Raw genomic sequence first — 23,242 nt, 5'->3', positions numbered from 1 at the left:
TCCTCTTGCTCTAATGATGTCCTGAGATATTTATCTTTGATCCAGTTTTTCTCTAAAGCCTATCAACATTCTCCACAGGAAGTTGAGGGCAAGTTGAGTGTTTGTTAACATCTATTTCACTCAGGTTGTTGTCTTCAGTTCTTTCCTTGGTTTCCTGGCTTGTTTGTTGTTGGGATTTATTGGGTAGAGATGTCTTGTTGGAAAATGCGAGTTTACTGCCAATTGCTTTCAAGGTGTTATGGGAAGCTCTTTTTCAACATCCTATTTTGTTGGCTAGAGTTCCAGGTATATTAGAATCATGGATTGATTCCTCTGGTTTATATTCTTCATTTGTTGGCCTTTCACCTTTCTTTGGTACCTGTTGAACATTAGGGGCTGTCAATTCTTGCATTTCCTGACTCCAGACTTTAGTTCTTCAGTCTGTTGGTTCTCTTAATTGTGTCCATCCTCATCTTATTTGTGTGTGGGGGATAGCATGATTACATCATTTTCTGGACATCTGGAGTTCTTTCATAATGGTTCCATGAGTACTCCAAGTTTTGAAGTAAGTGTTGGTCATTTCATTTACGTCACCTCGTCCATTATCTTCACAACCTGTTGCTTTTTCACTTCCAACAGATTCATGGCAGGTGGAGCTTTGTTTCCTCTACTGGTACAGCAGGAAGTCTACAGATTTACAGTGTTAAAATTGGTGTTTTGATTCCCCTTGGTGGACTCAGAAGATAACCCGATGTAGCTTTGCTATAAGAAAACAAACACCCCAAGACATAAAAGAGCTGTTATCCAAAAGGGCAGTGGAGAAGATTGCTCTCTTTCATTTGGGATTTTATTCCTACTTTTTTGTTATACTCAAAACAGACAGGAGATTGGTGTCAAATTGTTGATCTTTCTTGGCACAATCAATTTTTGGATCCTTCTCGTTTTATAATGGAATTTTTCTCAACCTCTAATGGCACTTTGCACCAGGGCTTTGGATGATCAGGTTTAATGTTATAAAAACTTATCTATATTCCTATAGTATAATCATCCTAAAGACTTCTGCAATTTGTACACAAGGGCCAGGTGCTGCAGTTCAGGGCTCTCCCTTTTGGCCTTACATCAGCACTTTGTTTTTTGCAGAGTTGTTTAAGTATTCACTTGTCATCTGCATTTCTTAGGGCTGTGCACTTATCATTATAAAGACAACTGGCTCATTCTGGCACCATCTCATCAGTGGGTGGTATAACGCACCCTTATTCTCCATTCATAAGCCACAAAGGTGAGCTTCTTTATCAGAGTAGAGAAATCCATTCTGTCACCAACTCAATATCATGTTCATTTGGGTGTGTTTTTCAACACATACTTAAGTCAAGCTCATTGGACTCCCATCAGGCTTGAAGCTATGGAAAATGCAGTCAGGTTTTTACTTGCGTCTCTTTCTCTTACTGTGCAGATGGTTCTGTTTCTCATTTTTTGGGATGAGCACATGTGATATCCCTTCAATTGTTACTGCTCGACTAATAGATCATGCACTCTGCTCTTTTGGATAATCCAATCTCTTTACTCAAATATAACATCATAAATTGTGAGTGGTGATTGTGTTGGAACAACACTTCTATTCAAGGTAAAGCATTCCAGGATTTTTGGATGAAAGTCTATCTTCCACATCACCATTCTCAAAATTGTACAAGGTCTGATACTTTTGAAGGGAAAAATTGTCTTGATACATTCCAACAATTTCATAATGGTATTTCATATTTCTCATTAAGGTGGCACACATGCTTGAGTTCTTTGTTTTTGCACTTTGGATTTTCTCTACTGGGTTCACTCCCATGCCTCTAAGCATGTCATGTTCTCAGGAGTGATTAACTTAATTGCAGGTTATTTTTATCTTGATTCAGCTGGATTCTTTTGACAGAATTGATGTTACGTCACAGGGTTTTTTCAGTGGAGCACTTAGCTTGGGTCTCCAATGGTTGATTCTTTTGCATCTTATTTTAGTTCTCAACTGCTGTTGTTTTGGTTTCCTTTACTTCAACCTCAAGCATTGGCAGTAAATGCATTCTGTCAACACTGGATCAGTTTGCATCTAAATGTGTTTTTTGCAATTTTTCTACTCTCCATAGTTCTATCATTTCTTCCACTCCCTCTTGAGTTCTCTTGGTAATGAAGTATGGGCCAGCCCAGTCATGGTTTCCTTTTATTAGGTATGTGCAGGAATGTCTACCTCTACCACTTCTAATTTAGGCTATCTCAATCAGGCATTTTATACCAAGGTGTTCAGAAACTCAATCTTCATGCTTGGAAATTATGAGGTCCTTTGCCCAGCATGAAGATTTAACTTGTAATTTTTCTCTATATTTAATTAAATCTCTCCATTGATCAACTATGGCCATTTATCAGAGGAAATGGTATACTTATCATCAGTGATGTATGAAAAGAAATTTAAATCCTCTTCATCCTAAAGTATCTACAATATTGTGTTTTATGATTTGGATTTTGAAACAGGTTTACTTTGTCTGCTGTAGTCCTATGTAAGGCATCCTTGTCAGCTATTTTTCAATATTTGAATTCTCTTGGTAATGCAGTATTGGCCAGCTCAATCATGGTTTCCTCTTATTAGGTATCTGCAGGAATGTCTATAGGTAGGTTTTCGCCCCAGTGATATCTGGTTTTATCTTTTTGCATTCCTTGGCCCAAATATTTTTTTTCAATTACCAAAGTGGGGTTTTAAGGTTGTTTTACATGCATTGCTTCATCATCCTTTCAAGCCTTTATCTTCATGTTATTTTTATCACCTTTCATTTAATTTATATTTTTTGTTGTTATTTGCACGTGGACATCATTGGTTGGAGTTATTTGCAATACATGTGCATTGGAGAGAAGTGGAAAAATCTTTTTGCCAGCCATTTCTCACCTTTATGACTGATTTGACCCTGATCATTTGATATGTCTGGTTAGGGCCCTTGGGTATTATGTGACTCATACTGCTAACTCATTTATGGGTACAAGGAATTGATTGTTTATTCATTGAGATCCTTTGATTTCAAATGATTTATCTCCAGTTACTTTAATGAGGTGGCTCCTCAGATTGATTCACATTGCCTATAATGGATTATTATTAGAGGAGAGGAGTTTTCTCCAAGCCACATCCAACCAGATTCATCATATTTCAATGTCATTAGCTGCCCAGTTGATTTGTCCCTGGAAGACATTTTGCAGGCTGTATGTGTACTTTAAAACTTTCCTCTCTCATTACTTACATGACCTAGCAGTTTCCTTTTTTGAGGGTTTTCAACTAACCCTTTAGATACTTTGATCAAATTGACTAGATTTTAGCCAAGGATGACTAATTTTCTCCATCATCCAATCTTTTTTTTTTTTCAGGGTCCTCTTTACTTTTCACAGGATCCAAATCTGTGGCATTTGTTGTGCAGGCAGGTATGCTTTATCATTTTCGTTCTGCACTAGCAACCATATTCATTATAATTACTACAGGCTAAGTAGAAATGAGGTTTACCATAAGACCATCTAGGTGCCTCCAGATGGTGTTTTAGTATTTTCTTGAACTGCCACTCACAGATTTTCATGAGTAAAGCAAAAAAGGAGTCCTGTCTGTCTCTACTGATCATCAGATTGAAAAATTGTGGTTGATTTGCTATCAAACATTTAGGGAACTAGGTTGACCTATTTCACTGTTTTCAAAGCTTTGTTCTAAATTACTCTAAAATGTGCATTACCCTCCAGATTCTACTAGTGGATCTTGGGAGCTCTTATCACAGTCAGTTTCTAGTTACTAGGGTGGTTGCCATAGGATTTTCTTACAAATTAGAGTGTCTTCCTACACTCTTGGAGATGAGAGGCAAAGTCTGGTATCCTCCCACTCTGGTACATTAATGTTTTTCCCAGGTGTCAGTAGGAGTGTCACCAGCCTTTGTGGGAGCCTGTTCATAACTCTGGTTCAGATTTGACACTATGCTATCTGGCTAAGGTAGGCATGGCTCTTCTCTTTGATCACTGTCAGTTTTGATATTGTTCATGGAAGAAATTCCACTATCTCTTCATAATTCCAAACAATGAGTGATCCTTTGTTGAGCACAATGTTTCACATTCTCTCCATAAATTCAAGGGCACGTGGAATGTTATTTGCATGGTTTGGTTGGGGAGCGAGGATGAAGGCTCATAATTCCAGGCCAAATAATTTGTTTCTTTGGTTGAGTGAGGCATACATAATTCTGTCATTCGAAGCCTTGGATGGTGTCTTTTGGGCTTCTTTGTGTGGAGGAGGATGTTTGTCGTCATTGTTGCACCACGTCCGTTTAGGCCATCATGGATGATTACCTTTGTATTCCAATCTCAGTAGTTGAAAGACCAGTGTGCTGAATTGATTGCTTATTTGTTTTGACCACCTTGGTAGTGATTTTTATCACCATATGGTTGAACTGCTTTATCTCCCTCTGTTCACAAATTCATCTTCAACATCTGGTGGAGTTATGTTGTATAAGCCATAAGTTTGGAGTGTTGGAATTTCAATATACAGTATAGAAGGAGATACTCATCAGTGTGAAGAATGTTTGAGTTATTCAAAATACCTTCCATATTCTATCTTACTTTCTATATTTTGGGACAGGAACAACTATTCTGGGCTCAGAAGTATTTAAATTTTCTCACCTAAAAATAGTCCACTTGTACTTAAGTTTTTTTTGTAATGAATGATGGTTTTAAAATATGTTTGTATCCTTTCTCAATCATCACTTTGTTTTCTTTTCACTTTGCAGAAATATTTTTTTGTAGAACTTGATAGGTTTGTTTCTGTATGCATTTCCTTTGGTTTTCTTGTTACCTTGTGTGATTCATTAAATCTGTTTCTGATATTACTAAATGTTAGTTTTAACTCTGCACTAGCTGGTTCAGTTTCATTTTCACTTTTTCAGCCTTCTGTGGATGTAGTCATATTTTATAAAGTGAATTTCTAGATTGTCCATTATGTTGTTGTGGAGGCTTCATATACACAAGTTCTAATCTGTTATGCATAAGAAATATTGTTTCGACCACAGTCCATAACCTGTTGGTAATCCATTATTTTCTTTTCATTGTACTGTCTGTCACTTCCTTATGGGAATATTATCATCCTTTATGGGATGAAGAGATGTCTCATTGCTCTCACTTTTTTCATGTATATGGGAATTCTAGCACCATGGTAAATGAAAGATTAATGTGTTGTATATCAAATGAATTTCAGAAAAAAATGAGATATCTCTATTTTAAATTCCTTCCTTTTTCTTCATCCATGGTAATGATGAGAAAATGTAACAATATAAAACATTGTATAAGCCTTCTAAAGGTCAAGGACTTGCTATGTGGTGATTGCTTAAGAAACTTGCAGTCTGAGGGTATATATGATCAAACACAAGAAAATCATATGTTAACTGATATTGTATAGTAATATAAATTGCTAATAGGGGAAGACAAAGGAAAAACGATGAAGTATAGAAAAAAGCATTCAATAAAAGGACCACAAATCTAAAATGTTTATTGTTTTGTCTTATTAGAATTAGATTTTGTTTTAATAAATGTGCAAAGAATCCACTTCTTAGCTTTTTGTATAAAGTATATGACAAAGTGTTTAGAAGAAAATACATGACGTATCAGTTATATACATTAAATAAAAGTAATTCTAACTGGTAAGATTTCTCACTCTCCAACCTAAACTTTTACAACTATACAAAATTTAAACTACCCAGGATATAAGTTTTAAATATTTTTGTATTAAAAATAGTAATAGAAAGAATTGTACTGAATCATGAAGAAAGTAAGTTGCTTATTGGTTATGCTGAACACAACATCTATTTTTAGGAATATCGTATCAACAGTTAACCTTGGCTGCAAGTTGGATCTGAAGAAAATAGCTCTTCATGCCCGAAATGCAGAGTATAACCCAAAACGTTTTGCTGCTGTAATAATGAGGATAAGAGAACCAAGAACAACAGCTCTGATTTTCAGTTCAGGGAAAATGGTTTGCACAGGGGCCAAAAGGTACTATTAGAAACTAAGTCTTACTATATAATTAGTGTATTTGAATATTGACTTGTGACTAAGTACATAATGTTTTACCATCTAAAGGATTCTTGCTGTAGTGTATATATATATTGTGTGTGTGTGTGTATAATTAGTTTTATTTTAAAAAGCAAAAACAAAGTGTAAATTGTAAATTTCTTTCAAAACAATCTGATAAAATTTGTCATATAGTCATGATTTTGTATTGCAGTTAAAGCGTGTATTTCTAGATTCTTTCCTTTCTGGTGAGTGATTAGTATGTTCACAAATTCTCAGTGTGATTTGTGTGCATTAGTTCCATTATTTCATTCATTGGTAATTATTTTGACTTGCATATCCTCTGTAATGTACATTTACATAGAACTGATATTACTGATCCAACAGATTGTATACTTGTATTTCTATATTTTTATAACTGATCATTTATTAACGTCGTGCACTGTCTTAAGTTTCTTACAGATAAGAATATCTATAGTACTGGTTGTGTTGTCAGCATTTTGTATCTGGCAAAGTTTAAAAGGTTTTTCATGTTGAATGAAATGAACTCTAATAAAAGGTTAAAAATTTTTCTTTTTACTTTAGTGAAGAACAGTCAAGATTAGCAGCAAGAAAATATGCTCGTATTGTCCAAAAGCTTGGATTTGAAGTGAGTTTACAGATAGATAAAATATTATATATTATAACATATACTTGTAAATGAGATGTGTATTCTAATACAATCATTGAACTCCATACAGAGACAAATATCTTGATCTTGAAGTCACTCTAATCTGTCTTAGAAGCATACGTATCACCACCAGTCTTGTGAAAGTTTTCGCTCAAATTCGATGTGAAATACATAGTTTAAACTGTTGCATGATAATGCACCAATAGAAATGTGATACACCTCCTTGTACAAATGTATCCCCTACATTCATATGCTAAATTCCAATTGTTTTTCCTCAACTTATTCATAACAGGCATGTTCTTCGTTCAGCAACTTGTTGAAGTAAAATATATTTCAACAACACAGTTTTCAACCTTCAATATGAATTCACATCTTGACATTGATTTTTAGTTAACTACTTTTTCTGCTTAAGTGAGTACACATGTCATTCACAATTATCAAATATCTGTAGAATTCTTTACCTGCTGAGATCATGTCAACCAAAAAGTAGAGGAATGTTTTTTTTGCCCATTCTACATGTCACGTGATCTTTTGGGCAGTTGGCTATCAAAAGACAAGGGAGTTAAAAACATGTACACACTTTTTTAAATTGAATCTTTGCTGATAATAAAATAAACATGCTGTAATGTTAATTTGGTTAACAATCTAAGCAAACTGGCTAGTTAAGGACTGGAAACTTAGCAATTTCCCTTTAAGTCAATGGAAACACTTCTACTTTTAGTTTTGAATAGGTCAAAGTCTACACACTGCTTTTTGACATGGCTCTTGATAGGTCACAGAATGTTACAGTTAGATGGCCTAGCCTGCTTTCACTTGACTCAAGTTGGCCCAGCATGACCAGAGGGTTAAGGTGCTTGACTTTGAATCCCAGTCACACCAAACAAGCTTGCCCTTTTGACTGTAGGGGCATTATAATGTTATGGTCAATCGCATTATTTGTTAGTAAAAGAGTAGCCCAAGAGTTGGTGGTGGGTGGTGATGACTAGCTGTCTTCCCTCTAGTCTTACACTGCTAAATTATGGAGATGGCTAGAGCGGTTAGCTCTTGTGTAGCTTTGTGCAAAATTCAAAAACATATAAACAAATACTAATTTGCTTGCAATGATTAGTGCGAGTTATACTTGTTTGCAGATTTGCCTGGGAAGCAAGTTGACGAAGACATTTCAGGTAAGCATTACCAGCAGATTTCCCTGCCTTGTTAGCTGAATCTTAATGATCACACAGTCCTAAAAAGGTATCGTACAGGGCGGAAAGCATCTGAGAATAAATAATCATACATGTATGATTATTTGGAACTCTATAGTACCTTCACATGTAAGTTTGCCTACCTCCTTCCTTATTAACCCTTTTTTTTGCCCATTTACTCCATTGAGACCTCCATAGCAGTGCCACTAATTCCCTGGAATCAAGTGTTCAAACATATCACCATCTTTCTTTCTCTCCTTAATAGTTTCAAGTCTGTCACAGTCTCACTTTTCTCCATCTATCCCATGACCTCACCAACCCTTTCCTCCATATTTAGTTACAGTTTCTCAACTTTTCCCCTTTTAACATCTTTTTTCCACCTAAAGTCCATGCCATTGTCCTAATGGTAAGTAACCATTCAGTTATTTCAGGTCCTATGAGACTTCATTCATCCCAGTTTTCTTATTATTTGTAAACTCGTTTTGCTCCAGACAAGTGGGTCATTCCAGCTTTGAGCCGTGATTTGGCCCTTCACTTTTTACATTTTTCTGTATCATTCCCTTCTTAGTTCAGTGATTTAGCCCTTCACTTTTTACATTTTTCTGTATCATTTCCTTCTCAGTTCGGTGATTTAGCCCTTCACTTTTTACATTTTTCTGTATCATTTCCTTCTCAGTTCGGTGATTTAGCCCTTCACTTTTTACATTTTTCTGTATCATTTCCTTCTCAGTTCGGTGATTTAGCCCTTCACTTTTTACATTTTTCTGTATCATTCCCTTCTTAGTTCAGTGATTTAGCCCTTCACTTTTTACATTTTTCTGTATCATTCCCTTCTCAGTTCGGTGATTTAGCCCTTCACTTTTCACATTTTTCTGTATCATTCCCTTCTTAGTTCAGTGATTTAGCCCTTCACTTTTTACATTTTTCTGTATCATTCCCTTCTCAGTTCGGTGATTTAGCCCTTCACTTTTTACATTTTTCTGTATCATTCCCTTCTTAGTTCAGTGATTTAGCCCTTCACTTTTTACATTTTTCTGTATCATTCCCTTCTTAGTTCAGTGATTTAGCCCTTCACTTTTTACATTTTTCTGTATCATTCCCTTCTCAGTTCAGTGATTTAGCCCTTCACTTTTTACATTTTTCTGTATCATTCCCTTCTCAGTTCAGTGATTTAGCCCTTCACTTTTTACATTTTTCTGTATCATTCCTTCTCAGTTCGATTGATTTAGCCCTTCACTTTTACATTTTTCTGTATCATTCCCTTCTCAGTTCGATTGATTTAGCCCTTCACTTTTACATTTTTCTGTATCATTCCTTTTCAGTTCGGTGATTTAGCCCTTCACTTTTACATTTTTCTGTATCATTCCTTCTTAGTTCAGTGATTTAGCCCTTCACTTTTACATTTTTCTGTATCATTCCCTTCTCAGTTCATTGATTTAGCCCTTCACTTTTACATTTTTCTGTATCATTCCTTCTCAGTTTGATTGATTTAGCCCTTCACTTTTTTACATTTTTCTGTATCATTCCTTCTTAGTTCAGTGATTTAGCCCTTCACTTTTACATTTTTCTGTATCATTCTCTTCTCAGTTCGATTGATTTAGCCCTTCACTTTTACATTTTTCTGTATCATTCCTTCTTAGTTCAGTGATTTAGCCCTTCACTTTTACATTTTCTGTATCATTCCTTCTTAGTTCAGTGATTTAGCCCTTCACTTTTACATTTTTCTGTATCATTCCCTTCTCAGTTCGATTGATTTAGCCCTTCACTTTTACATTTTTCTGTATCATTCCCTTCTTAGTTCAGTGATTTAGCCCTTCACTTTTTACATTTTTCTGTATCATTCCCTTCTTAGTTCAGTGATTTAGCCCTTCACTTTTTACATTTTTCTGTATCATTCCCTTCTCAGTTCGGTGATTTAGCCCTTCACTTTTTACATTTTTCTGTATCATTCCCTTCTTAGTTCAGTGATTTAGCCCTTCACTTTTTACATTTTTCTGTATCATTCCCTTCTCAGTTCGGTGATTTAGCCCTTCACTTTTTACATTTTTCTGTATCATTCCTTCTTAGTTCAGTGATTTAGCCCTTCACTTTTACATTTTTCTGTATCATTCCCTTCTTAGTTCAGTGATTTAGCCCTTCACTTTTTACATTTTTCTGTATCATTCCCTTCTCAGTTCGGTGATTTAGCCCTTCACTTTTTACATTTTTCTGTATCATTCCCTTCTCAGTTCAGTGATTTAGCCCTTCACTTTTTACATTTTTCTGTATCATTCCCTTCTCAGTTCGGTGATTTAGCCCTTCACTTTTTACATTTTTCTGTATCATTCCTTCTCAGTTCGGTGATTTAGCCCTTCACTTTTACATTTTTCTGTATCATTCCCTTCTCAGTTCGGTGATTTAGCCCTTCACTTTTACATTTTTCTGTATCATTCCTTCTTAGTTCAGTGATTTAGCCCTTCACTTTTACATTTTTCTGTATCATTCCCTTCTCAGTTCGGTGATTTAGCCCTTCACTTTTTACATTTTTCTGTATCATTCCCTTCTTAGTTCAGTGATTTAGCCCTTCACTTTTTACATTTTTCTGTATCATTCCTTTCTTAGTTCAGTGATTTAGCCCTTCACTTTTTACATTTTTCTGTATCATTCCCTTCTTAGTTCAGTGATTTAGCCCTTCACTTTTTACATTTTTCTGTATCATTCCTTTCTTAGTTCAGTGATTTAGCCCTTCACTTTTTACATTTTTCTGTATCATTCCCTTCTTAGTTCAGTGATTTAGCCCTTCACTTTTTACATTTTTCTGTATCATTCCCTTCTCAGTTCGGTGATTTAGCCCTTCACTTTTTACATTTTTCTGTATCATTCCCTTCTTAGTTCAGTGATTTAGCCCTTCACTTTTTACATTTTTCTGTATCATTCCCTTCTTAGTTCAAACCTTTCTGTGTCCACAACATTTACTCATTATCTATAAGGTCTGGAACTTCTACATGGTCAACTAGCTTCTTCTCAGCAAGTGGAATCTGTTGACCAGACTTTGCTTCTGCATTCCAGGGTCATGGGGTTTGGCAAAGTCTCTAGTTGGCTACAAATTTACTCTCTTTTAATGAGTCTTGGGGACAGAGACCCCTAGCAAAGTGCACATTCCAAGCATTAAGCTACAGTTGAAAATACAAGGTAACCTTTGTTATACTTACAATTACATATAAATATTCTTATTATGTTAAACATTTATGGTTATATGTGTTACAATTAAAATTTCAAAAAAAAGGTTTGCAAATAAAAACAAACATAGGATACTCTACATTTGAGAAGGAGGGGATGCATTGTAGTTGTTTTTGGTTTCAAATTTATAGGTTTGGAGATCGAGATGCAGTGTTGCTAAATATAAGTTACACTTTAGGCACATTATAAAAGAGAAAGTCAGTCCCATTATTTGTTTCACTGAACTGGACATATTTGAGCACAACAGTTGTCAACCTCATGAATTTAAAAATTTTTATAATGGCACGGATGTTAAGATTATAGACAGTTTTGTGTTTAATATATAAAAGTATAAACATCATGAATTTAAACAACTTTGCATTTCTTGTGTAATAGTATAGATGTGACAGTTTTGTGTAAATATAAAGAGTTTAAATCGCTTTGTGGATGATAGACAAAAAGTGTAAACTGTAAATTAAGCTTATTTGTATTTGTTATTTCAACTTATTTATTGTAGTTTATTTTATTTCAGAATATTCTTTCATAATTTAGTTACAACATACTCTTACATGAAAAAAAATGTTTTAAATTACATGTGGCTTGTAATATCATCACTTTTTGTAGTCAGTATTTATTTTTATCTTTTGAAGTAACATTGAACACATTTTTGAATTTAATATTTTTGTTAACAGGCCAAGTTTCTAGACTTTAAAATTCAGAACATGGTGGGCAGTTGTGATGTGAAGTTTCCAATAAGGTTAGAAGGACTTGTTTTAACCCATAGCCAGTTCTCAAGGTAAAAACTGTTTCATCTTACTTCATACACACACTATATTAAAAATTCAATTCAGTTTCTTGTATTATTATATATTCAAAATTATCAGTTGTTTCTCAGTAAAATTTTAAGGCCTATTTGCAGTGCATCATGTCTGATTTAAAAATTTTAATGTAAGTGAAATTTGTATGTTACTGTAAGCATAGTATTAACAAAATATAACTTTTATAACTGGGTTCAGGCTGTGATAATTATTTATAACTAACTTCTTAGATGTTGTTAGGGAATTTTTTAACAACATTATTGTTTGTAAAAACTAAAGGTCAGTTTGTTTGTACATGTAAATGTAGTCAGTAAAGAAATATTGTGGTTTGTGTAGTTTTTGTTTGTAATCTGTATGTTAGCATATTTTGCAACTTGGCGTACAAGAGATTGTTACAAATATACAGGTATATACCTACTACCTATCATTAGGTAACTTTGATGCTATTTTATTGTAGAATAAACAAATTACAAACACACAAAGGTTGAATCCATTGTAATAAAATGATTGTGGTTCATCATCATATCCTTACAGTGTATGTTTCCATGCTTTTTCTGACAACTATAAATCTAGAGAACAGCCTTACAGTGTAGTTTCCATTGAATTAGATTCCTTCATAAGGTTTTTATGTTCAAAGCACACACCCTCTTCCCTACAGTTCTCATAGTCCATCTATAGTATTATAATGGCAGTTTCTTATTGTCTGTTTCAACAGTTTTATGGAATAAAAAACTTATAGGCACAGTGTTTGTCAACTTGAACAGTATGCATTAATTTGGAATAGCATAAATACACAGTTTGTTCACTAGTTACTTGAAATATGTGACAGTTTAAAAGGAGGTGTGATTGGAAATCTTGTTTTATTGAACCCATATCTTGTTGGCCATGTTTACAGGTGGAGCATGTTACGTACTATTGTCTGTAAAATGCTTTAACTACTGACATGTAGATTCTTACATCTTAGACTTTACACTTTACTTACCAAAGTTGGGTTAAGACTTATTTATGGAATAAGATAATAATTAAATATTTATCAATATTCATTTGTTTTCAAGTTATGTTAAAGTAAAAGGATATCCCATTTTGATTCTTTGATCAGAACACATCTTTATGATCTGAGTGTTTGAATATTTAGTGTTGGAAAGCACTGTTATATACCATTTCATACAATTCCCAAAAGTAATGGGGGGGAATTTTAAACCATGACTCTGTTGGATAATTAGGTCATTTTGCAATGCTCCCAGGGTCATTAAGGCTATTAATGTGTTGAGACTACCCCCATTACTGAGGATGTGTGCAGCTGGAATAATGAAGTGGGCATTTGATTGGTTGTTGTGTGGTTATGCAGCTTATAGGAAAAACTGCACATAACACACAGTTAACTATTACAAGAAGCTTAGTTCTGTCTTTTTATATTTCAACCAGATATAATGATTACAATTGTAATTCTCAAAAGCCAGTATCAATTAGTGACAAAGGGGTGTTCAGGAGTAATTAATTAACTTCATAATTATTGTTACTAATGTATTTGTTTTATTATGACATTTTGTCTGTCAACTGTGGTACCCCCTTATATCAATACCTAAAATAATGGAATAATCCTGTTAAACAATATAAGGAAAATTTCATTTAAACCTTGTATATTTCGATTAGAGAAGGATAATAACAAATGATTTACTGCATCAAAGTGTTGGGTGTTTTTTGTCTTTGCAGTTATGAACCAGAACTGTTTCCTGGTCTTATCTATCGAATGGTGAAACCAAGAATTGTATTATTGATTTTTGTTTCTGGCAAAGTTGTTCTTACTGGTATGTTCATTTTTATATCATTTTATCAAAGTAGCAATGTAACATGTTGTATATTACCCAGGAGTAAAAAATGAAATGTATATGTTGTAGTGGTAGCTATTTTGTATGTAAATATTATCACAGCTGAATATTAAAATAATTATAAAAATTTCATCTACAGAAAACATTTTTGATTTTTTTTTTTAAATTACGTCATTGTTGTACTATTTCTTATACTTCCCTCTGGTTCAAAACACATCTTAAAATATACCATTCTAATGCAATTTGTTAACACTCCTACGAAAAGACGTTTCTAGTCCTGATTTCTCCAAGCCTGTTCCCCTGGCTGTGGTTTCGCTAGATAGGGACAGTGGGAATCTCGTTAATCCATTCATTAATGGATTTAAATGGCAATTTCATTTAAATACAAAATTATTAGTCTAATATTAATAACCTTTCAAGTTGCTCTGGGGCCTATTAGGCCCCACTTTTTGTAGGAGTGTTAAAATCACAGTTTAAACTGTATAAAACTTTAGAGGTAAAAGGAGAAAAATTTGTTGCATGATTTTTGGTAAAATTAAAAATTATATAGATAGGTATGAAAACAACTTAATTGCACAATTTTTCCTTCATATTCTCAATATCTGAGGTAATATAGCTTTTCAGATCTATCTTTTGTCTCCCACAAATTGCTACCCAATACAGTTTTTTGTTCCATACTAGCAGAATTTATCAATTGAGCTTGATAATGAATTACAAAGGGTTCTATGAAATGCTATGTATATATATATATATATATATATATGAACACTAAAGTTGCACTTTAAGTGCTGTAAGTCTTAAAATATTATACTGTATATATATAGTGTTTCATAGAATATGAAATGCTATTTTTTACAACTCTGATTTTGAGCCATAATGGACAAATTAAGAAATTTGTGGGGAAAAAAATGTACAATTCACTTGTTTCTGTTACAGTATGTAAGCCTTTTGGTCTTCCATTATTTCATTAGGAAATATCTTTAAAAGTTGTTAATACACCTGCACACATGTCATAAGTTAACATTAAAAAAATATCTTAACACCTACAAATGTTACTCAATTTTTCCTGGGTTAATAAAATAATTCACTGAATAATGTGTTTATACATGTGCATAATTAATTTTATATTATTTTTAATGAACAACAAATGTTTTATACAAGTGAATATTGATTTTTTAGTAATATTACTTCACAGTATTTAAGAGCAAATTCATTTGCTATTATTAAAAATTCGATTAACAACCAATTGAATTGAAGAAACATGTTGTTAATGTTAGAACAGTGTTAAAAATAATTAATTATGTTGTTCATGTTAAATTAGGTCTAATGTTTAGTTAAATATATTGTTATATCATCAAACAAGGTGAGTTAACTACTTCAAGTCAAGGCTAGAGCTGGGTAAAATATTCAACACAATCACTGTGAGCATTGATTACATCAATTAGTGTAAAATAACTAGTTTAATGGAATTATGATTAAATTGATTATTGCTAGTTATTGCTGTTTTCAATGTTTTCAGCTATCCAGAAATTTAAATTATGATTAAATCAATTAATTCTCCTTTAACAATCAACTAATCAAAAATAAACATTTTTGGTCACTCAGGTGATTTAGTAAATTGAATTTACAAAGGAACCAATTAACAAATTGAAATTAATGCTTCCAAATATGACTGATTATTTAAACTATCCATTAAACAAAATAGTTTTTGATTTTTCATTATTATTTTGACTAACTGATTATTCTGCTCAGTTGATTAACATTACAATTAAAAAAAAATCAGTTGATAGTTAACTGGGTTTCCAGTTGTTAGCATTTTAAATTGTTTTGAATATTCAAGTAGTTGAAATATTGTCATTATATTTATTTGTTTCTAAGTACAAAAATGCATAATGGGCTATCTGTACCATGCCCAGTTTAGGGATGAAAATCTCATATTCATGTTTTAAGCTGTTTTTTTTTCTTTCCTACAGCTGCTTTATGAAAATAAGTGTCATCCAATTAAACAATTAGTACATTTCAGTAATTACCTATCTCTAGATTCAAGACAATATAATTAAATATTCTTGTAACACAAGAGCAAAAATATAGGGTAAACATTGTTAACAGTACAGTGTAACATCACTGATTGATGTGTTTGTTAATGGTGCGCACAGTAATATTTATCCCTATTAATAAATCTGAATGTTTTTTTATTTTATTTTCCAGGAGCCAAGGTACGATCTGAAATATATGAAGCATTTGAAAATATATACCCAATTTTAAAGGGGTTTAGAAAGCAATAACATCTGTTTATGACATCTTTCAACTTGAGAATTTGTTTCATACTGTTGTATATATATATTGATTCATGAAAAGGACAGCATGTTAAGTAATATGCAGGTCTGTGGTGCATTCTGGTGTTCCTCGGCCCAACAAGTACTCGAAAAACTTGCCAACTTGTGTTTTGGTTTTGAGGACTTGCACAACATAATTTGACAGAATATTTTACCCAAACGTTCAGATTCAACTTGTATTTGGTCTTATAACAAAAATGTATACTGCAAACAGACTTTTTTTTTTTATTTTTATACCATTGTACAACAAGCATTAATAATGGTATCTCACTATTCTATGAGTACATTTATTTATTACTTACGTGAAAAGTGTATAACATTATACATCATAAGCATTGTGTAATACAGAATTGACAGAAAAACACACACACACACACACACAGTAATAAAAATGAATTAGGCATATTTTTGATACACTGGACTTTTGTTTTTTTTAGAACTTAATGATGGCTGGTGGTCAAAAAATTAGCAGCAGTACATTTAAAGAACTACTTATTACTAATTTACATGCCATTGTCTGCATCATTAAATGTACAGCTTTTAGCATCATATTTTACTGCACTCTCTAAGCTGAAACATAAGGTGTAAATGGTAAGCAACATCATAAACAGCTGTAAGTCCTTCTTTTATTGTTTCAGCTGTGGGAAAAAGGTTTTTTTACATTTTATTAGTAAGAATGACTATTGACTAATAAAATGTTTGATACGCATGTATTTGTTAACATACCTTTAGAGTTTGACTTTTAGACAGATAGACACCTTATTATAAGTAGAGCTAAGAATTAAACAACAATAATGGGAACCTTGTGTATACAGTTAAGCAAGGTAAAATTTAAAATTCAAAGAACTCTGTTAGTTTCATTGTGTTGGTTATGCTCCCACGTTTGTTCCCTATATTGAAACTTGTAATTGAGTTTCTCTTAATTAAGTGAAATCACAGCCATTGTTGATGAAATAACGCTTATAATTCATTTACAATTTTTTACTTCATGAATACCTGTGAAGAATAAATCTTTGTTCTTATTAAATTTTGTATTTCCTAGTCAATTGACTATAACATTAATAGCCTATCTTTATTATCTTAACCTTTTATTTTTGTAATTCTTACTAATAGAATCAGCTCTTAGCTAATTATCAAAATTAGACAGGTCCCCATTTTTTTTTATTTAAAAGTAGTTCTATATATTATGCTTAAAACAAGACTACTGGAGAGTTGTACCCTTAAAGACAGCAAGGTGTGAACTGATTGTGATAGAAAGAGCAAGTTCAAAAACAAATTTATTAATGTTCTACCTGTACGTGTTTCCCTGTGGAAATAATATTACATGGACGTTAAAAAGGAAAAATCTTAGACGTGCGTGGTCATTCAACAGTTAAAATCTAAAGAAAAAACGATTCTTTTACAGACTGTTAATGTACTTTATCATTGTACATTTTCACAAGTGATAAAGTAATTGCTGTAGAATTCAGCAAGAATATCAATAAAATGTAATGCCAGGTTTGTTAAAGGTCCTGATGTTTTCGTTATGATTTGCTGTTTACATGTGTAAAACAGTTGTGGGTATATCAGAATAATTAATCATTTTGTAGTATACCCTACAAGATGAGAATTTCAAATAAATACACGTCAAGTTATCAGCAAGAAAGTTTTATACAGATTACATATTATATATGTATATCCTTTATTCAGCACAGGACTGCAGATGTACTTTAGTTTAACGAGTTTCATCCTTCCCTGGTAGTTTGAAAGTGATATTTTGAACTGCTAATGTAAATATTCATCAACACTTTAAGAAACTTTGCAATAATATTCTGTCAGATGCAAAAATAATTCCAGCAGATGTAAACCTTTTAGGTGATAATAGTGAAATGTCAGTTATTAAAAGGATTGTGAAAACATTTAACTTGCAACTTTGTTTGACCTAAGCTAATTGCACACATATACACTTCAAAAACATACACTATACTACAAACACATGTAATAGAAGAAACCATTTGTCTCCAGAGAATAAAAAAAAATTGCAAATTGTAAAACTTGAAATATTTCTCAATAATTGTTTTATTTAGTGACCAGTTATCTACACTTCCGTTTGAGTAATGGAACCCCAAATTTTAGCATTGTAGGTCTGTTAAACTTAGACCTGGCTCACCAGTGGATTTTCTTTTAGGAACTGTAAACACGATTTTTAGGTCATTCTAAATGAATTTAAATATCAACAACTTTAAATGGTTCGGGTAGTTATTACTAAATATTAATATTAAATATTTACAGCGTGTTACATAAAAATAGTACAATGGTCTACACAGGATAGGAGGTGAATTGAAGAAAAAAATAGATACATCATGCTGTTGAATAAGATTGAGGCTAAGAATCAAAACGTTTGTGATCTAATACAGTTGTTACCTTGCAGATGTACAAGTTATTGAAATGGAAAAATATTATTTATTAATGTGTCTATGTAAACCTACGGTAGAAATATGGTGCAAGTCAACACGTTATTTCTAAGTTTTATTATTCTAAAGTTTAGGAGAAACGTCCGAACAAATTCCTTGAAATAGAGAAGTTAAAATGCCTAAATAATGCTCACCTGATCTTTATTTCAATGGAAAACAGAGTATCAAGTACATTAGCATTTAATATGTATTAAATAATGTTGAATATCGCAACAGATTATTACATTTGTAGATACAAGTTTTACTGCCGCAATGAACGTCTCGTACATTTAAGGCTATTAATCAGCATATTCCAATATCGAGAATCGAATCATTGTATAAAAGTTTTTTTTTTTTTTAACAGTTGGTGTTCTTTTGTATATTATCTCGGCTGCTTACCTAAAATTAAGATTGGGATATGTTTACGAACGAGGCTTTAATAGCTGTAAGTTTAAACGTTTTCTCTATAACCATATTTTGTGAGATATAAATGTTTGGTAGTTAGTGTTCGTTCTCAGGATTACGTACGAGTAGACTGTGAAAACTCCATTTTTTAAACCTTCAAATCGAGGGCACATTGTAGAGAAATTACTGGATATTTTGGTCATCATAATATCCAGCAAAAAAATTAATATCATTTTAATCATATAGAATTGAGCTTTTGAATTAGATACTTTTCAAATTAATTGGTGCACCTTTTGCAGATAAATCATTTCAAAGGTGACGCCTTCTGTTTGTGTCAAGATTTCGATACAACTCCATTTTCTATTCAAAGTGATTCACCTGTAGAAGAGCCCCCAGTGACACAGCGGTATGTCTGCGGATTTATACCGCTAGAAATTCGGTTTCGATACCCGTAGTGGACAGAGCACAGATAGGCCTTTGTGTACTTTTGTGTTTAATAATAACACCTATAGAAGAACCGAGTGGACGTACGAAAGTGTTTAATCTAGAGGGTAAATGCAAGGTTGGAAGGTGTGATGTTTTCGTTAGATGTAAACGCTGTGGGGGTTATTATGTTGGGGTTTTGTTAAAGCGATCAGAGAGTAAAAACATAATTCAATCAAAAGCGAGTAACAAAGGTGCATAAAAGGCAGTAAGAATGAGATAATTTGTTTTTCAACGTGTTAAGTCGATCTGATTCTTATCAGACCTCGAAAAACGAAATTCATAATAAATAACTTATTCTGCGCATTTATCAAAACTAGCTCATACACCTAGGAGCAAACATTCAACCACATCAAGAAAGAATACACTGATAACATTCCATTTGTGCTAACATACTATCAGATCCACAGGATCAAAGATGTTATACTAACCAGTTACGCAATAATTACTAGAGATACCACCACTAAATCTCTTTTTTTTTTTTTCAAGGATCTATTCATAATTTCTTACAAACATGACAAAAACCTAAAATAAATCCTGGTACACAGTGACCTCAGAACCAAAATGATACTTCAGACACGCACACACGTGTAAACGAAACGTTTCACCTGCCGACCTAAACAGCACTACACATACACGAAGAAAAAAGAACTTTTGGCATAACACAGCCTTTTTATATGTACCATTCACCGTATAATTTACACACACAAATGCAATGCTTCATATATTGGACAAAAAGGACATTGACTCGGTGATCGAACATATTAAATTTCAGAACCAAACACTTCACCATACACAACCATACGGTTAAGAATTTTTGTTCGTTTGTTTCGAAATTTCACTCAAAGCCACATGAGGGATATCTGCGCTAGCCGTCCCTAATTTAGCAGTGCAAGACGAGAGTGAAGGCACCTAGTCATCACCACCCATCGCTAACTCTTGGGCTACTCTTTTACCAACGAATAGTGGGATTGACCGTCACTTTATAACGCCCCCACGGCTGAAAGGGTGTGAAAGTTTGGTGCGACGGGGATTTGAACCTGCGACCCTCAGATTACGAGTCGAACGCCTTACCCACCTGGCCATGCCGGGCATTAAGGATTTTATATTCTGGGACATATTACTTCTCCAACAGACATTCACAAAAGAGAACGACAGAATATGGAATTAACACCTACAAGGTGTGGACCCTACACCCATCTATTTTAAATGAACACTTATCTTACCTGTAAATTTCTATTTTACCTTTTTTGTTTAAATTTTAATTCTTATCTGTTTCATCTTTTTGTGACTTGTAATTTTTATGTAACAGATGTAATTTTGCACAGATATTTCACGCTCAATGTTCCCAGTGCTACACATGCAATTTCTATCATATTATTTTGATATATTTGTCACCTATGCGATATCAAGTATATGTTTCTTTTTAACACAAAGCTACACACTGCGCTATCTACGTTATATCTACTGCGAGAATCCCGGATTTTAGCGTATTTTTTTTAAGTCTAAAAACTTACTGTTAACCAATCGGATGAATAGCTGACGCACATTTGCTGTTGTTTCTATTAAATTATACGTCATGAACATTTTGAACTCATTTTTACGGTGCAAATCAAGATAAAAATGGATGATCTTAAGCAGAACTAGCTTTGTTTTTTGAAGACTTCATGAACACGTAAAGGTTCCATTACATTTTTTAAAGAAAAGTATCAAATCCTAAACTAAACCATAGTAATTTGTGTAAAATTATCTTGCTATTTTAAGATTAAATCAGAGACTGAAACAGCATAGAATAATTGATATGTAACAAAACGATACACGTTTATCATTATCAAAATTTCATATGAATGTATGTATGTTTTCACAAAAGTATTACTTTTTTAACAGTAATCATATAACACTGAGAATCGCACAAAAATGTTGTGAGTGGTAACTGAGAGAAAAGACATGTTTTGATAAAGAAAATTAATAAAATCTGAGTTTCAAAATTAATTAAAGGAGAGGTAGTTTTGGCCATTGAAAATATGTAATATACGAAGGCCCCGAATGCACAAAGCAAATTAACTCTTGAAGTTTCTGAATGTTATACCCATGCAGGCCAATGTTTGAAAAAGTGATTCTAATCTACGAGATCAAAAGCCAACACACATTGTGCTTGTTTGTTTTGAATTTCGCGCAAAGCTACACCAGAGTTATCTGCACTAGCCGTTCCTAATTTAGCAGTGTAAGACTAGAGGGAGGGCAGCTAGTCATTACCACCCACCGTCAACTCTTGGGCTACACTTTTGCCGACAAATAGTGGGATTGACCGTCACATTAAAACGCCCCCACAGCTGAAAGGGGAGCATGTTTGGTGTGGCGGGGATTCGAATCCGGGACCCTCAGATTAGGCCGGGTCTACTCACATTGTGCAAAGCATAAAATTACCACGGGGTCTGGGGGCAGACGACTGTTTCGAGCCAAAAATGTTAATGTTTCATCAGAAAAATGTGGCATGTGTAGAATTTGGGATCTCTTGACATACTTTTTGTTAATAGCTCGATTATACAGTAAACTCTCATTGTTTCGAAGTCGCTAGAACCGAATATATCACTTGTATCGAAGTTGTTGACTGGTCCGGCCAACTGTCCATATAAATACATAGTAACAAAAGCCCCTTGAACCGAACTGCATGTATCGAAGTGTCGGCTTGTAACGATGTATAATTATAGTCCCTAGGGTGTGAAAAGCATCAATATTACATCCTTTGTATCGAACCAGGAACGAAGATATTTATATTTCTCTTCTTCCCTAAATTAATTGTCACCGCTGCCGACCACCCGCTACGCCGCTAGCAAGTGCAATTAGTCAGTCTCCGCGCAACAATGTGTGGTGCCACCATCAAAATCTTACACTTGAGAAATAGCGGACTGCAGATGGGGTAGTAGATTAGCCGAGCAATGTTTTTATAATAATTATGGTCAATAACACTTTAAACCCCTGCCCGCCCCAACTCACCCGCCCTCCCAGCAAAAATTAGCTTAGATATAAAATTTTCAGATTATGGCTTGAGTAGATTATGCCTGGGCAGCCTGCATGCTGTGGCCTATAAAAGGCTAATCACAGTCAAATTAAACAGATCATTAATCATTGATCATGGCGAAGCGCAAGCTTGTATCGATAGAAACTAAAATTGCAGCAATAGAAGAAGTTGAAAATAAAGTTAAAACAAAAACAGAAATAGCAAAAGCATTTGATGTGCCTCTGAACACTTTGTCAACATGGTTGAAAAATAAAGAGGCCATATTGTCTTCTCGAGACAACTTTTGTCCCGATAGAAAACGCATGCGAACTGCTAAACATTCTGACCAAGAAGCGGCATTGCTTCTGTGGTCCAAAAATGCTAGATCAGAGAATGTTCCTATCTCTGGGCTGTTATGCAAGCAAAGGCAAAAAAACTTGCTGATCAAATGGGAATCACTGACTTTTGCATGAGTGATGGGTGGTTAACCCGATTCAAAAAAAAGACACGACATTCAATTTCGTACGATCTGTGGTGAGTCTGGTAGTGTAGAACCAGAGCAAACAAACCAGTGGACATCAACAACACTGCCACGCCTGCTAGAAAACTACAGCCCACGGGATGTCTTCAACGCAGATGAGTCTGGCTTATTCTTTAAACTTCTGCCAGACAAGTCTCTTGTTATCAAGGGAGACTCCTGTCACGGCGGGAAGCGAGCGAAGGAGCGGCTGTCTGTTTTGGTATGCGCCAATATGGACGGCACCGAGAAGCTTCCTTTACTTGTCATAGGTGAGTGTCAAAAGCAGGTAAAAATATTTTCCTGTGTTTTCTATAGAAGTTGTTATTTTATGAT

At 33.7% G+C, this 23,242-nt stretch overlaps 1 protein-coding gene across 2 annotated transcripts in view; it reads left to right on the top strand.

Annotated features, from left to right (window-relative positions):
* The window catches only part of Tbp (TATA binding protein), a 32,565-nt gene extending 14,600 nt beyond the window's left edge, over positions 1–17,965 (top strand). For both annotated transcript variants that reach the window (XM_076462569.1, XM_076462570.1), the window contains exons 3-7: positions 5,836–6,015; positions 6,619–6,682; positions 11,778–11,881; positions 13,617–13,711; positions 15,941–17,965. In XM_076462569.1, coding sequence (XP_076318684.1) covers positions 5,836–6,015; positions 6,619–6,682; positions 11,778–11,881; positions 13,617–13,711; positions 15,941–16,017 — 520 coding nt within the window. In that variant the 3' untranslated portion in view covers positions 16,018–17,965. The remainder of the gene's footprint in view (positions 1–5,835; positions 6,016–6,618; positions 6,683–11,777; positions 11,882–13,616; positions 13,712–15,940) is intronic.
* Positions 17,966–23,242: the final 5,277 nt, after the last annotated feature.

Source organism: Tachypleus tridentatus, chromosome 10 (assembly GCF_004210375.1).
Source record: "Tachypleus tridentatus isolate NWPU-2018 chromosome 10, ASM421037v1, whole genome shotgun sequence".
Classification (NCBI taxonomy): Eukaryota; Metazoa; Arthropoda; class Merostomata; order Xiphosura; family Limulidae; genus Tachypleus; species Tachypleus tridentatus.
This window is presented reverse-complemented; position numbering and strand designations above follow the sequence as displayed.